Below are 16013 nucleotides of genomic sequence, written 5' to 3' on the forward strand. Positions count from 1 at the left end.
GAGTCTCCAACATCTTATTGTTGGTATCTATGAGGTCTACTTTGGATACTAGCTTATTCATAGCTTTACTTATATGTAGATTCTGGTTTTTGAATTCATTATTTAACTTGGTCTGACATATGATGAAATTTTCTATCATTACTTGTAGATTGGACGTCACAGGGGTGTTTCCACCCATATGTCCTTGGAAACCAGGAGGACTAGGATTCCCAACAAATTAGGGAGAATTATTTGTATAAGAAACATTTGGATGATCTCTCCACCCAGAAATATAGGTATTAGAGTATGGGTTGCCTCGTTGATTATTATTAAGATGATTAACACCTTCTTGGTCAGTTCTTATGGCGAGGACCATATGGAAATCAGAAGCAGAGCGTCAGTTTATTTCGCAGTTCTCACAGTAGATAACCACTAGGGCAATCGAAGCTACAAGAGTAGCAAGAGTAGGTGAATGCTCAAATTTTCTGTTGTTTGGTAGAGAGCATCTGCCTTGGAATTCATATGATCAAAATGACTAACTTAATTGGGTGAAATTTTGGAATGACTTCATAGACGTTTCCCCATGAGTGGTGGTTCTTCAATGTCCTCTATAAGATTATAGGCTATGTCCTGAGGACTATTCATTAGGGTGCCACCGACAGCCACATAAAGGGTCATTTTTATGAATTAAAGGAGATCGTTATAAAATGTGTGGACAATGAGCCACTTCTCAAGGACATGAAATGAGCACAACCTTAATAAATTCTTAAAACGCTCCCTAGCGTCAAATAATGATTCCTCACCCTTTTGCATAAAATTAGATATCTCATATCTCACTTGTGTCGTTTTACTTGGCAAAATATATTGCGCGAAAAATGCATATTTTAGTTGACCTTAAGTTGTTATGGAGTAAGAAGATAAGGATTGGATCCAAGCTCGGGCTCTATGTCTCAAGGAGAAAGGAAATAATCTAAGTCGAATAAGGTTTTGATCAACAAAGTTACCTTTTAACGTGCCGTAAAATTCAACAAATATAGACAAGTGAAAATTTATATTTTTAGTGGGTAATCTCGAGAATTGGTTATGTTGAACCATTCCTACAAGAGAGGGTTTAATCTCAAAATTATTCAGTCCAATGAGCAAATAGACGATGCTACAATGTGGTTCCTCATATGTTGAAATCACGTAGTCCTAAAGGGGCTTAGTATTTATTACTTATTCATCCATTTGTTGTTGTCTTAAAATTCAGTGTCTCTCTTGTAAGAAACACTTGTTCTCCTAAATAGATTCAACAAGGTTTCCCACGTTGCGAGATCTTCACATAAACTTGCAGCGAGTAAATTGGCAAATAAAAACAGTAAAACATCTTAGTCTATAAGTGATAAAACAAATTATCAATATCAAATTCAATTGGTACCCGACAATGGCGCTAAAAAGTTGACATACTGTAAGCACACGACTATGTCGAATTAGTATAAAAAGATGTTGAATCTCATAGAGCAATTATTTGAATACTGATTTCTATCCTTTCGATGTAAAGCTAAAATGATCAAAAATTGGTTGGTGTTTTTTTTGTTTGAAATTAAAACAAGTAAAACGAGCAGAGTTTTTGGACACTGATTTGTGCCTCTAATCCTCTTGCAATCCCTAGTTTTGTTACGAGAATAAATCTAATTTCGTATAAAAATGGAAAGCATGGACAACACCCACTTTTGTCAACGTGTTGTCTTGCTCTGATCAAATGCGCTACACACTTTCGTCGATGTGGTGTATTTGTTAATAGTCAATTTTCAATGCAACCATAAAAATATTTTCTCTGTCAAAATTTTGAGAGACTTTCGACACCTCAATTCAACAGTTTGGTGTTTCTAATTCCAATATCACGCTACACCCTTTTAGCGTATAAGAGATATCTATTTCATGCCTACTTTTGCATCGAAATTGAATATATTTAAGATCAAAAACATCAAAATAAAGTTTCCTAAAGTTCTCGTAACAAATTACCTAAGGATCTACATGAGGATTATTACAAGGCAATCCTTATTGCCTTAAACTCATAATTTACTACATAGACATGAAAATAACGATAATAAACGAAACATACATTGTATACATGATCAAAAGTAAATAATAGCAATAATAATATGTAAATGAAAACTGAATTGAAGATAAATAAGAATTGAATTAAAGATGAGCTCCAATGGAGAGAGTACAACAACTTGGAATTGAAATAACTTGTAGAAAAAAATAAGTATGCAGAAGAAAATAAACATATAATGTAAACTATGGCGTAAGCTAAGGTAAATTTCTCAAAGGAATCTTAAGCTACCTATATAGAAATATCACAATGAATAACCCTAAATTCGCATAAGTATTCCTAAAGAGCATTAAGACCTGCGTTGGAATAGTTTATAGTCATTACAGGTCCAAAAACGTCAAGGAAGACAAAAATGCGTAGTTGTAACTTAGCTTGACACAAGTGTGCTATCTGATACAGAAGGGGTCGTTTTGAGCAACATGGCTTGTGTCAGACACTACAATCTAATCGTGTTGCTCTCTACTCACTTGTATTAGAGGTGGTCTTGTGGCCAACATGACCTGTGTTAGGTGACACGGCTCAACCGTGTTTGACAACGGGAAATTTGTACTAGACAATGCACTTTTTATGCATTCTTCGATCATTTCACTTCTGTTTTATCCCATAAAATTCTTATTATCTGAAAAGCAACAAAAACACGCAAACATGCATAAAAATGCACAAAAACGAAGATCGACTTCCTAAGAATCACAAACAAAGCATGCTAAAAACCTAGTCAAAATGCCTATGATCAAATATATATTTTTATATTTATTTTATTTACACATGTTAATCTATCAATTTAATTGAATACAACGTTATTAAATTTGTACGATTTTAATGTAAATGTTTATTCATTTCTTAACTCAACAATAACATTTTGAATTTTTTTAATGTTGTTATAAACTTTAAATAAAATGATAAATTATAATTGATTGTTTAGTTTTTTAATTAGAAATCCAGGTAAACAGGTATGAGTATGAGTACTTAGATATCTAGAGGGTTTGTTTGGGAGTTTGGAAGGGGAAAATGGAGGAATTTCGAAAAACAATTTCTTAAAAAAAATAGAGAAAATTTTAACATAAAAAAAAAAGATTTTCTATAGAATGATAAAGAATACTTATCATTAACATGTTTTTAATTTTTGAAATACTATAACAATATAATTATATTTGAACAATTTGTCTAAACCCTTCAAAATCCTCCAAATCCACCTCCAATACAATTTTGTAGTTCCCTAAATTAGAGAGATTTTGATTTGTAAATGAAAATAAATCCTTAAAAATACACCCCACTTAAATCCTTCTATTTTTTCACTTAATATTTCTTTTTCTTATTTTTTATAATCCTCCCCTTCAGTCTCCTCCAAACTTTCAAACAAAATCTTAAAGTATGGGTATGAATATCAACATTGATGCCCACACGGATATAGACTTTAGAAGAATTTTTATAACTACTTTGAAACTAATATATATAGACTACGGATGTAGACTACGAATATATATATATATTATATATATATATATTATATATATATATATATATATATTATATATATATATATATATATATATATTATATATATATATATATGTAAGTATTGAGATTAATTATTATGAACGGTCAGTATAACAAGTTTTACAGTGTCGATTCATCATCATCATCCGTTTACCTTATTTTATAGATTTTTAAAATAAAAGTCAAACTTATTTCTATATCCAACATTTATGATTAATTAATAATATAATTTTTTTTTTATAATAAATATATTTCAATTAAATTTATAAGTATTTCTTAAGAACACCCGAGTAATATCTTTTTTCACACTTTTCTTAATGTCAAATGTGTTGAAATATAGGAGCATAATGGAATCAAATATTTTTATACTTTGACTCATAATTTGAATAGATAAGTATAACATGCTAGTAAGTTACGTTTGTTTTTAGGATTTGAACTCTGGACTTATATATCATGTGTATCTCTCCTATGCCAGCTTCCTGTAGGGACCATATAATCTACACCCATGCTATATATATCATGTCTGAGAAACTTTCAAGATGTGATAGGGAAACCAATGGCTCTCAGAAAATTGTCACATGAACAAATTACAGAAGCTTTTTCTTCTCTCTTTTTTCCGTCTCTTTTTTTCCTTCTAAGTCTGTTGATTGTGTTTAAGTTTGCATTTAGAAAAACCAAATCCAAAACCAATCTAAATCAGCTTCCATCTCCACCAAAACTACCGTTCATTGGTAATCTTCATCAGCTAGGAACACTTCCACATCGTTCTCTACGAGACCTGTCACTCAAATATGGAAACATGATGTTGTTGCAGTTAGGACAAAAACAAACTCCAACTCTAGTGATTTCATCCGGAGAAGTAGCCATGGAAATCATGAAAAATCATGATATAGTGTTTTCAAACCGACCACAACTTACAGCTCCAAGAATCTTGTTGTATGGTTGTACGGAAGTTGGTTTTGCAAATTATGGAGAAAATTGGAGACAGAAAAGAAAAATATGTGTTCTAGAACTTTTGAGTGTGAAAAGTGTAAAATCATTTCATGCTATTAGAGAAGGAGAAGTTGAAGAAATGGTGAGTAAGCTACGTGAAGCTAGCTCGAATAATGCATGTGTGAATCTAAGTGAGATGTTTGTTTCGGTAACAAACAATATTGTTTGTAAAAGTGCTCTTGGAAGGAAGTGTGAAGGAGAAGTGAAAGAGTTAGCAAGAAAGGTTATGATTTATCTTACAACTTTTGTTGTTGGTGATTACTTCCCTTCTTTGGGTTGGATTGATGTTCTTAGTGGGAAAATTAAGGAATTTAAGGACACTTTTGGAGCACTTGATGATTTGTTTGATAAAGTGATTGAGGAGCGTTTGGCTTTGAAGAAGATTGAAAATGATCAATTCAAGAAGAAAGGGTTTGTGGATATTCTTCTTCAATTACAAGAGGATGACATGCTTGGCTTTGAACTCACCAATAATGATGTTAAAGGAATTTTAATGGTACTTTTCTCTCTTTTATCACTTTTTTGTTTTGTTTCGTGTACACTTACGCATATACAATAAAGATGGAGCAATTTTGTCTTCACATGATTAATCATAGTAATAACATATTCTAGTTAATTAATTTAGGGTTAGGTTAAAAGATAATCTTATTAATTTATTTACTATTAATCCATTTGAAAACACATTCTTAAATAAAGTATGTGTGAAGATGAAAAGCTACGTTGACTCTTGTATAGAACATGTGTTGTTTTAAAAATAGCTCCAAAGATTTACATGTAATCTTTTATAATAATTTTTGAAAGTATAATTATTCAGAAAATTGTTATCTCCTTATAGATGGAAGAGTAAAAAAATAAGACTTGTTCTTGAATATTCATGATACTATTTTCTTCTAATTCACATGTAATCTTTTATAATAATTTTTGAAAGTATAATTATTCAGAAAATTGTTATCTCCTTATAGATCTGATTAGTAGATTTGTTTAGTCAATTTGGATAAACATTTTCTTTGTGAACTCTATTTTATCTTCATCTTTTTTTGTTATAAATTTGTTTAAATTGTTTGACATATTATTGTTTGAGCTTATTCATTTAAGTTGTCATTTGTTTGTTACACACATTTTAAATATCAACGAAATTAATATTATTATTGAACTTTTATAAGAAGATTTGAGTGTTGTTAAACCTTTCAATTTCACAATACATTCCATTATAATTGAGTATGATATCATATTACAATTAAGTTAAATTAAAAAAAAATTAAAAAAAATGTTTAAAAATTATTCAATTGGTTTAGCTCTCTTCAACATAGCTAAGTTATAATTAGAATCATCCCAATTAATTTTTTATGAATAAAACAGATCTATTTTAAAACATTACAATTATATTCTATTTTAAAACATTACAATTATATTAGAATAAATTAACACAATATATCGTATTAATAAAATATAAGTGAAAATTAACATAAATATGTGATAAATATAAAAATCGGTTTGGATTGATTTTGAAAAATTAATTCCAAATCCGATCCGAATCGAGCAGTTTTCAAAAAATTACATTCAAACATATTTAATAATATTTAATATTTTTACAATTTTTGATTTTTTCTATTGATTTTCAATTTTTATTTCGATCGATTTGGATTTGAAACATCCCTAATTACACTTCCCTAAACAATATTTAATCATTGTATTTTTGAAAAATATTGTGTTGTTCATAAATAAAATATTAGGGGTCTGTTTGGATAAATAGTTTATTTGCATTTTATAGCATAAGTGCTTATCAAATTAAGCGCTTATGAATAACTCGTATTAACTAATTTTATAAAAAAAAATTATATATATTATAGGTTGTTTTCATCCACTATCTTAATGAAAAATGTTATATGATGTTTTGATTAAGTCTTTCAGAGAGTATCACAAAACTTATAGTAGCAGATAAGCTCAAATAAGCACATCCAAACATGCTCTAAATGTTTTATTTTTAACAAATTCTATTTATAACTAATTTGAAACTTGGATGTTTTTTCCAATAGGAATAGTTCAACTAATAATGCATTAACAAGTGTTTCATAAACAGAAAATTTAACTACATATAATTTTTAGGACATGTTTGTTGGAGGAACTGACACAACATCAGCAACATTAGAATGGACAATTTCAGAGCTGGTGAGACATCCATCCACAATGAAGAAAGCACAAGAAGAAGTAAGAAGAGTTGTAAGCAATAAATCAAAAGTTGAAGAAAGTGACATAAATCAAATGCACTATTTAAAATGTGTAGTGAAAGAAATTCTAAGGTTACGTCCTGTCACTCCTCTAATGGCTCCTCGAGAAACAATATCAAATGTGAATCTAAAAGGGTATGATATTCCTGAAAAAACAATGGTGTATGTAAACACTTGGGCTATACAAAGAGACCCTAAAAATTGGGAAAATCCTGAAGAGTTTATTCCAGAGAGATTTGAACACAGCCAAGTTGATTTTAGAGGGCAAGATTTTCAGTTCATTCCTTTTGGGTTTGGGAGAAGGGGGTGTCCTGGAATGAATTTTGGAATCACTACTGTTGAATATATACTTGCTAACCTTCTTTATTGGTTTGACTGGGAAACAAATTCAGGTAAACAAGATATAGATATGAGTGAAGTATTTGGACTTGTTGTATCAATGAAAGAACCACTTCACCTTAAACCAAAAGCATTTTCATTTTAATCTTCTTTCCAAATGTTTTTGGTTTAAGTGACTATATATTGTTGTAATAATTTATGTATATTGGCTTTGTAATAAGGTTAAAGGTGTTTGGGAAATGTTTCCTAAATATCTCATTTATCTGTATATCTATTATACACCTATTTTCCTTCATATTCATAATAAAAATAAAGTAATTGTTCTATCATGTTAAAGCTATATAAATATCCAAGGTGTGTTATTTTGGATCATAATGATTATGAAATTATTGTTTTTGATGTTAAATTTTAAGTGTGTAAAAAATACTCAACCCCTAAATTTTAAGTAGAAAAAAAAAACTCAACCCCTAAATTCAGAATATATATTACATATTTGAAGTTTTCAACTATAAAGTAAGAAGTTAGTACATATTTTCTCAAATATTAATTCTGTTTATTTGCTTTATTCATTATGAACGACCATGTTTTATTCACCTTATAGGTTTTGAGCATGCATCAGTCTACATGCCTCCAAATTCTATAATTTGGACAAAACTAGTAGTATAATGTGCATGCATGTGTTGATTTATTTATATTTTTTAAAAAATTTAAGTAATAGATGAGAATGTTCTTAAATATTACATTAGGAGGCCTAGAGTTTTAGTCATTGTCTATCATATCATAGGAAAGAGGATTTTTTTTTAAATAATCATTTTTTCAATTAAAATTCTAAAATATTTTTTTTTAATATATTTATGGGAATAATCACATTTCATGAAGCATGTGTCAGTTGGACTAACGCATCTATTTTCTCTTTGAACATATACGTCAATGATATGGCTGCATGCATGCAATGAAGTCAATGCAATTGTCGCATGCATACAATACATCATGTATATGCCAATGCATGTGTCGCACGCTCTATATAAAAAAAATATTTTATATTTTATAGTTATAAATAATTAAATTAAATAGGTAAATGAAAAATAATAATTATTATAATATAAAGTTAAAATACACAACAATTGACCAGAAAATCAATGACCTATCCGATTGAAACGCACTCATGTTCCACATCTAGTGTGCTATCCTGCATTTGAGGTCTTCCACGATTTCCCTGAGGTGTTTGGGGTCTTTGAATGCTGACATGATGCAACGGTGGACGGTGTGAAGGTCTGGTGGAAGGCCAACGGTATTTGACAGATTTGTCATCATTTCTCCCCAATAGTTGGGGGTGTTACTGCCAATGGCGCTGCCGTAATTGAGTTTGATGTTCATGTTGTCGTAGTTGGGTTGATTGTGGACGGTATGGTTGCCCGAATTGAGACATTGAATCATTTTGGAAACGAAGCAATAGTTCTTGTGGTGTATTAAAGTCAAACAATGGTTGGGTGTTATGGCGACGGGATGTTTGGGTGTTCAAAAGTGGGGGCTACGATGGCATGAGGTTGAATCGTATGAATCATCCGGGCTATAGACAGATGTGGTGGCTATGTATGGTTGTTAGTGGTTAGAGTTTGGTTCCTGGTTTTGAGTTTGGGTGTGTGGCATGAATTGGTTGCAAGGTTGGGTGTTTGGTGGTTAGGTGTATATGGTAGGGTGATGTTGTGAGGTTTGCCATTGGATTTGGGTGGGTTGTCATTGTTCTTGGGCGGTGATTTGTTGTTGGGTATTTGATGACGAAGGTCGTTGGCGTGGATCAATCAAATACATTGGCTCAGACACAAACTGTGGCGTTCTAACCGACCTAAACCATGCCATATAATGTTGAGTTGGTCTAGCACCATGTATGATTGGTTCATTTAAGATGTGTTGTCGTCAATTCCTCCAATGATTACACATCTCTTTTGTGAAGTATCTCCAATCGGAATAATCCCATTGGCCACCGACTCTTTGTTGATGTCAATCTCCCAAATACGTTGGAGGTTTTGGAATTTGTTGTTGCATGTCAAACTACAGTTTTACACGGTCACTCTGGTGAATCTCCACAATATTGAACCGGATGATTGGTGTTTTTGTTGTCCAAACTGCATCATCATCATGGTTAACCTGGTGATCAAGACCTAGATACGGCCTCCAGATAAACTGTATAAGAATTTGACATGATTAGAGGATATCTAATTGGATACTTTTTTTAAATCAAAAGTAGAGTTGTTTAGTAGCAATACATCGTATTGTCCAATGTGGTCTAAAAGATTGCGATAGACTACTACAGCGTGCTTGAGACATCTATTGTAGTTCATCCCCTTAACTGACCACCTAGATCAAAAATATTGAAAATATATTAGTTACATTTAGTTGTAGTATAAAGTCTAACAAATTATAAGATTTAAGATAAACTTATTTTGTTGCATAGGGGAATGTGAATGGCTTCTCGTTGACCGATGCGAGTGACGGCATTCTTGACCAACCCCATGCTTGTAGCAAATAGGTGCAAGAATAAAATATATAAGTATTTTTTTTGGCATTTTTACACAACAAACTATATAGATGGGACAAAACAGTTGAACCTTAACTATATGTGCCTACTTTATTTATGTTTCGTAACAACGGTAAATACATAATATTTACCGTATTACCAGTACTTTTAGGAAATAAAAAAGTACCAAATAGAATCATAATATAATATCGAGCTTTAATTATCTTTTCATACTCAGTAGATTCTTCGTTTAATGTTATACTTGAATAATACTGTTTAAGATATTTTAAATTAATACTTTGACCCCTAGGTTGACCCGAAGGTTGTCCGTAGTGGTGTCTTCACACAAAGAGGGACCCAACAATTCCTCGGATATAGAGTTATCTTGGTTAACTCTACCATTTACAGTCTTACCATCAATTGGTAAACCTAACAACATGTAGACGTCATTAAGTGTGACGGTACACTCACCGAAAGGAATGTGAAATGTGTGGGTCTCGGGTCTCCATCTTTCTAACAAAGCAAGAATAAATTTGTAGTCAAATGGGTACAATGATATTGAGTTATATATATTAACACAACAAAATCAATTGTCTTAGTTTGTTGATCTGTCACAAGTGTTTTGTGAAACTGATTACGACGAACAAGCTGAAGTCGATGTTGTTGATGAGGAGGAAGAAGAAGAAGATGAGTTATTGGTTAATGAAATAGTGGATTATGAAACTGCCGACCACCAGCAAGAGCCATCATAAGTTAGTCATGTATATTGTCCACCTTAACACATGACAAGCTTGAATTTGGGTACAGATGAATCTTCGTTAGATATATTTTACAATCCTTATGTGTAAATTCAAGGATCATTGAAAGAAGGAGAAAAATTTCGCACAAAAGAAGACTAAGTCAAAGCCATTAAAAAGTATCACATGGAATTATTAGTTGATTATAGGGTTGATTGAGCTATGCATGTTCCGGTTGCCAGCATCTTACCGGAAGAGGAGTGATTCTTGGGAGATAGGTTCTATGGGTCCAGTTCACACATGCTTAATCACGAGCCGAAATGGATACGACGAACAAAATGGTTAGATTATGTAGTTCATGTCGTCAACCCGGTCACAATCGTACTAATTGTCCCAGTGTTGGAACAAGCACAACAAGATAATTTTAATTGTAACTCTTTTGCTTTATATTAAAAACAACATTCATTTCATATGATAAGCAGAACAAATACAATAATTAAACAACAACACAAGATACTACAACAAATAAAATAACATCACAAATAAATACAACACATAAACAACATAACTATGCGATTACAATCATCAAAACAATTTTGTGAGAAGCATACATCATCATGTAAACGTCTCTTTCAGTTTTAATATTGACCCAAAAACGAATTTCTCCATTTTGGTTGAACGTCGTATCAAGTCATTGAATTCTTATCATCCTTTCACCATCTGCAATGTCTCCATCTAACCAATGGTTCAAGATCCTGTTAAGATGTTCGAACATATCTACATTCCAAAGTCGGATCTTCATTGGAGTTTGTACTGCTGAAAAGATTAAATCGGCATTTCTCTTGTGGATGTAAGGACACAAGTATGAATATGCAAACATTTTAAATAAAATTGGAGATTGAAGGAAAATGGAAGGAGAGTGTAAAAAGTTGTATGAAAAATTATGGGAGGGAGATGTTGTATTTATAATAGATGAGTGGTGGAGAAGTAGTCACATGAATTGACGCACACATATAAGCACAATGCATGCGCCATTGCATGTGGCTCCTTCACATGGCCTACACATGCATGCGCCATTGGATGTGGCACCTTCACATGCATGCGCCATTGCATGTGGTGTCAATGAATACAATTTTCAATGGATGCGTCCATACTGTTGGCGCTTATGTTCAATGAAAAATAAATGCGTCAGTCCAACTGACGCATGTTTCATGAAAGGTGGTTATTCCGGTAAATATTTTGAAAAAAAAAGTTATTTTAGAATTTTAATTGAAAAAAATGGTTATTTTTAAAAAAATCTAGGGAGGAGTGTCAACATAAAAAATAAAATCAATAGATTCATACCCTATGAATCAACGTCAGATGAACCTTGAGTGTAAGAGGAGTCATTTCAGGCTGAGGAGACATATCTTGGTGGCCCTTACGACATGTCAGTATTGTCACTTTACAAGAAATATGTGGCTCGGAATATTTGGTATGGACAAGTACGATACGTCAACTCATTTAATATTTTTTACAATTTACTTTAATTTCTTATTTTATATTTATTTTAATTTATTTATTTATTTCAGTTTCTTGACCTGTCACTTAAATGTGTCAGTTAAAAAATAATGTCATTTCTTTGACTACTTAAAACAAAATATGATTTTAGGATTCTATTAAAGGTAGTGAAATAGCTAATCTCGTGTACCAGCTAAAAGTACAATAGTTAAAATAAAGAAGTTTCTCGTGTGGGAATTGAGATAGGTTTTGTATATTTCCTTTAGAATTTGTGGATATTCATTTTCCCATTTTTAAGATTGGGTTATAAAGAGGACTTTGGTCCTAGAGGAGTGGTTCCTTCCACTTACATATCAGAAACATGGAAGTAAGAAAATACAAGTTCTTCCCCAAATTGTGGGTCAGGTAGTTTTTCCCCTTTTATTGATATTTCCATACCATTTAGCCTTGAACACCTCATGGGTCACATGTATTAAGCAAAATAGACCTTGGATTCTAGTTCGGGCGACTAAACCCACTTCAGACGCTCAAACCCATTTCAGGAAACTAAGCCCACTTTGGACACTTAGACCCATTTCGGGTGCTTGCCTAGCGTTCATGCACTTAATTCACTCTTTCCATGGCTTTTTTATCATGAACATTCATTTTTAGAGCTAATAAAATTATCTCAATCCATAGACCCTCAAGCATGAGGTCTTGTAAATGGCGAAGTGATTTAATGCAAGTGTATTACCATCATAAATATTTCTCTTGTCCCTTCAAGTGAAGCATGGAGTAAATTAGTTTGGTGTGAGTCCCCCAAGTGAAGCATGGAGTGAGTCCCTCAAGCAAAGCTTGGGGTGAGTTCCTTAAATGTCACTTAAGAAAGCATGTGCATCATTAAACATTTCTCATGAAAGGTTTGTCTTAGGAAGTTAATTCTATTAAGGACTGTTGGTTCCCTCACACTTGTCAAGAAGGGAGACATATGGAGGCTCACCTTGCAGTTGTTGTTGTGCAACTAGGGGAAGCAACCATGGCATATGCAACATTGGTTCATGATCTCATGGGAAGAGAACTTCAACTCATTTTCCATCCATGTTATTTCATAATTTTCACTTCACATGGCAAGTTATACTCAAACCTTCTCAAGCCCAACTTCATCCTTTTTCATCACATACATGTATAACCTCTTATTCCCTTACTTCACCCTCCTTTTCCACAAATGGAAATAATTTGGGAGTTAGACAAAAGGGGTGACATTATCGAACCCTCCAACATTTGATAACTTACAAAATCATATGAATATTATATGAAAAACATCAAGCGATTCGATGGAACAATTGAGTATAGGATTCTCGAAATAGGGATGTTTGGGAGTTATGAGAGCGCTTATGATTCTAGTAGCGATATTGACTCTTTGTTTCCATGTTATTTCTTAGAAAATACAGAGTTTTCAATGGAAGTGTCACCAAACTATCAGAACAAAAGGACTTTGAAAATTTCTACACCTCTAAGAAGATAGTGGCTTCCTTCTTAAATTTCCTAAACCTCTATGGAATGGTGATGATGGGGAGGTTATCTTGGATCCTTTCTCTGAAGAGGAACGATCTAACATGACCTCTCTAGACGATTTTCCTTATGCTTTCTTTAATATGCATCTTTTAATCATCCACGACCTTGGAGTGCTCATTCCTTTTACTCGTTATGATTCAGAGGTTCTCATGACCATTAATGTCACCCTTTCCTAAATAATTCCCAAAGTTTGGGCCTTTATAAGGGTCGTTGAGATTATCTATTGGAACCTAGAATCTAACTCTACTATAGGTATCTTCTTCTCTTTTTATGGTACTAAGATAGAACCCAAAGGTTGTTGGGTTACTCTAGGCACTCTTTCGGGTAGAATCTTGTTAGACCCCCCTCCCCCCTGTCGCATCTCAAAAAATACAATTCCTCGCAATGGTCGCGGAAAATATTTATGTTCGAACAAAGTCGCCACCAGACTTTATTTATCCCAACAAAGGAATAGGAAAATATCGATGAAACCTTTAGGAAATAGAATAATGGTCGTCGCAACCATATTCGGGTTCGGAAGTGGATTACGTAAGGGGAAGGTATTAGCTCCCCTTACGTCCGTTGTACTCAACAAGAACCTTTTAGTTCTAATTTGTGTTTCTAGTGTTAATTCATGTTTGTTTGTTATCTTTGGGTTATAAAATATTGAAAATAGAAATGGATGAGAACCTCAGAAAGGAGAAAGGAGAGGTTTTTTTATTAGTGTGCTCGCGAAGATACAGCAATCTCCTGCCTACGTATCCTTATGGTATAATAAGGAAATCAGAGCATTCGTAGTTCGGGGAACTACGGTTGGTTGGTGTTTTTTAATGAATAACTGTTTAGATCGCATCCTAAAGGCTAAACGTTGGCTTGTCTACTCTCGGCGGAGGCTTAAGCATTGGTTTGTTATGCGCATTAGAAAGGGTTAAATGGTGTTCCTTTTGAAAATAGTTTCGGTCACACGAGGGTGACAAGTTAGATTAATGTATTGGATGTTTTGATTGGTTGAGATATTTTTGGTTGGATGACGATCACTCGGATAGTTGAGTAAGATAACTCGTATCCTAACAGTCGGGAAAGGGAATAGAAGACTCTAGACCACTTTCTTTTTCATCCTTAATATAAAAAAGATTTGATAGTAATTAAGGTGTTTTGAAAGGATGACGAATACTTGGATAATCGAGTAAGACAACTCGTATCCTAACAACCGAGAAAGGGAATAGAAGACTCTAGACCGCTTTCTTTTTCATCGGAGTGATTACGAAAATAAACTTGCGTATGGTTGATGTATTTTTAGAATAAACGACAAGTACTCGAATGGCTAAGTAAGATAACTCATATCCAAGCATTTAAGGAGAGGAATTGAAAACTCAAGACCATCTCCCTTTTCGTATAGTTTATTGTGAAAATGATTTGACTTACGATATAAATTGGTGGAAAAATGACAATTGTTCGACTGACCGAGTAAGAGAACTCGTATTCGAACAATTGAAGAGTGAAGTTGAAAACTCAAATTCAACTCCTTTTTTATTTAGCTTACTGTAAAAATGTTTTGATTTAATCGGGGTTTGGAGGTTTGTAGAGGAATGATAACTATTTGACCAAACAAGTAAGAGAACTTGTACTCAAATAGTCGAGGAGAAAAATTGAAGACTCAAAGTCATCTCCCTTTTATTCCTTAATGTAAAAGAAATTGATTTGTTTGCGCTTAGGTAAATTAGAGATGGCGGATGTTCTAGAAACCACTGATATAATAAAGGAGCACAACAAGCAATCAATCCCTTCTTCTTAGCATACCTATGACTTATGTAATATTAGACATTGGCTAATAAAGTGGGTATTGGGTTTCCAGTAAGGAAAACACAAATGGCAGCCATGTCTATGAAACCATCCATATTCGGGAACAGGACGACGCCATAGTTGGCCAACGCAATAGCAGAGTAACAAGCATCCCAACTTTTTGCTTTCAATAGGGTATGAGCTCTTTCCAAGAGAAAACTTAGTGAAAATCCTTTGGTATTCCCTTTGGTCTCTAAGTTAGCCTCTGCTTCCTTTTCATCCATGTGAAGCGCACTAGCAATGACCTCAAGGGGCAAAGATTCATCTACCCATTCAAATAGTGGCTTGTTCTTCATAGGAATCCTAACAAGACGCTTTAATTCTTCCAACGTTGGTGCTAGCTGGAAGTCTTGGAATGTGAAGCATCTTAAAGGTAGGTCATAAAATTGGGCCAAAGTGATTAAAGCTGTATAGTCTACTCGTTGATTAAGGATGCTGAGCAGATTGCCATAATTCTTCCCAAAGTTGATTATGTATACCGGGTGCATCTAAGAGACCAAGTCACGTAAGCTCCTTAGATCGGGATCCTTGAACTTGAAAGAGTAAATGTTTCTTTTTCTTGATTCCATGTTTCTTGAATTCCTACAACTCATGATACTCAGATTCCTTGGAAATAAAATAATATGAATATTATGATATGAATGATGTTATGCGTGCCACATGTAGGTTAATGTACAGGTCATGAGAGCGGGTATTCTTGGTTACTAAACAAAACCCTTTTGGAAGGATGCTAAAGTTAAAAGGTTCCC

At 33.0% G+C, this 16013-nt stretch overlaps 1 protein-coding gene and 1 non-coding gene across 2 annotated transcripts; both read left to right on the top strand.

The window, feature by feature from the left end:
* Positions 1 to 712: 712 nt before the first annotated feature.
* Positions 713 to 818, top strand: LOC127077826 (small nucleolar RNA R71). The gene has a single exon (XR_007787596.1). It is a non-coding gene; the product is annotated as a small nucleolar RNA R71 (small nucleolar RNA).
* Positions 819 to 4059: 3241 nt separating this feature from the next.
* Positions 4060 to 7463, top strand: LOC127073989 (cytochrome P450 71A1). Its single transcript, XM_051015242.1, has 2 exons — positions 4060 to 5063; positions 6674 to 7463. Exons 1-2 carry the CDS (start codon positions 4080 to 4082, stop codon positions 7277 to 7279), a joined length of 1590 nt encoding a protein of 529 aa, XP_050871199.1. The 5' UTR covers positions 4060 to 4079; the 3' UTR covers positions 7280 to 7463.
* The last annotated feature ends 8550 nt before the right edge of the window (positions 7464 to 16013 follow it).

This window comes from Lathyrus oleraceus, chromosome 4 (assembly GCF_024323335.1).
Source record: "Lathyrus oleraceus cultivar Zhongwan6 chromosome 4, CAAS_Psat_ZW6_1.0, whole genome shotgun sequence".
NCBI classification, from domain to species: domain Eukaryota; kingdom Viridiplantae; phylum Streptophyta; class Magnoliopsida; order Fabales; family Fabaceae; genus Lathyrus; species Lathyrus oleraceus.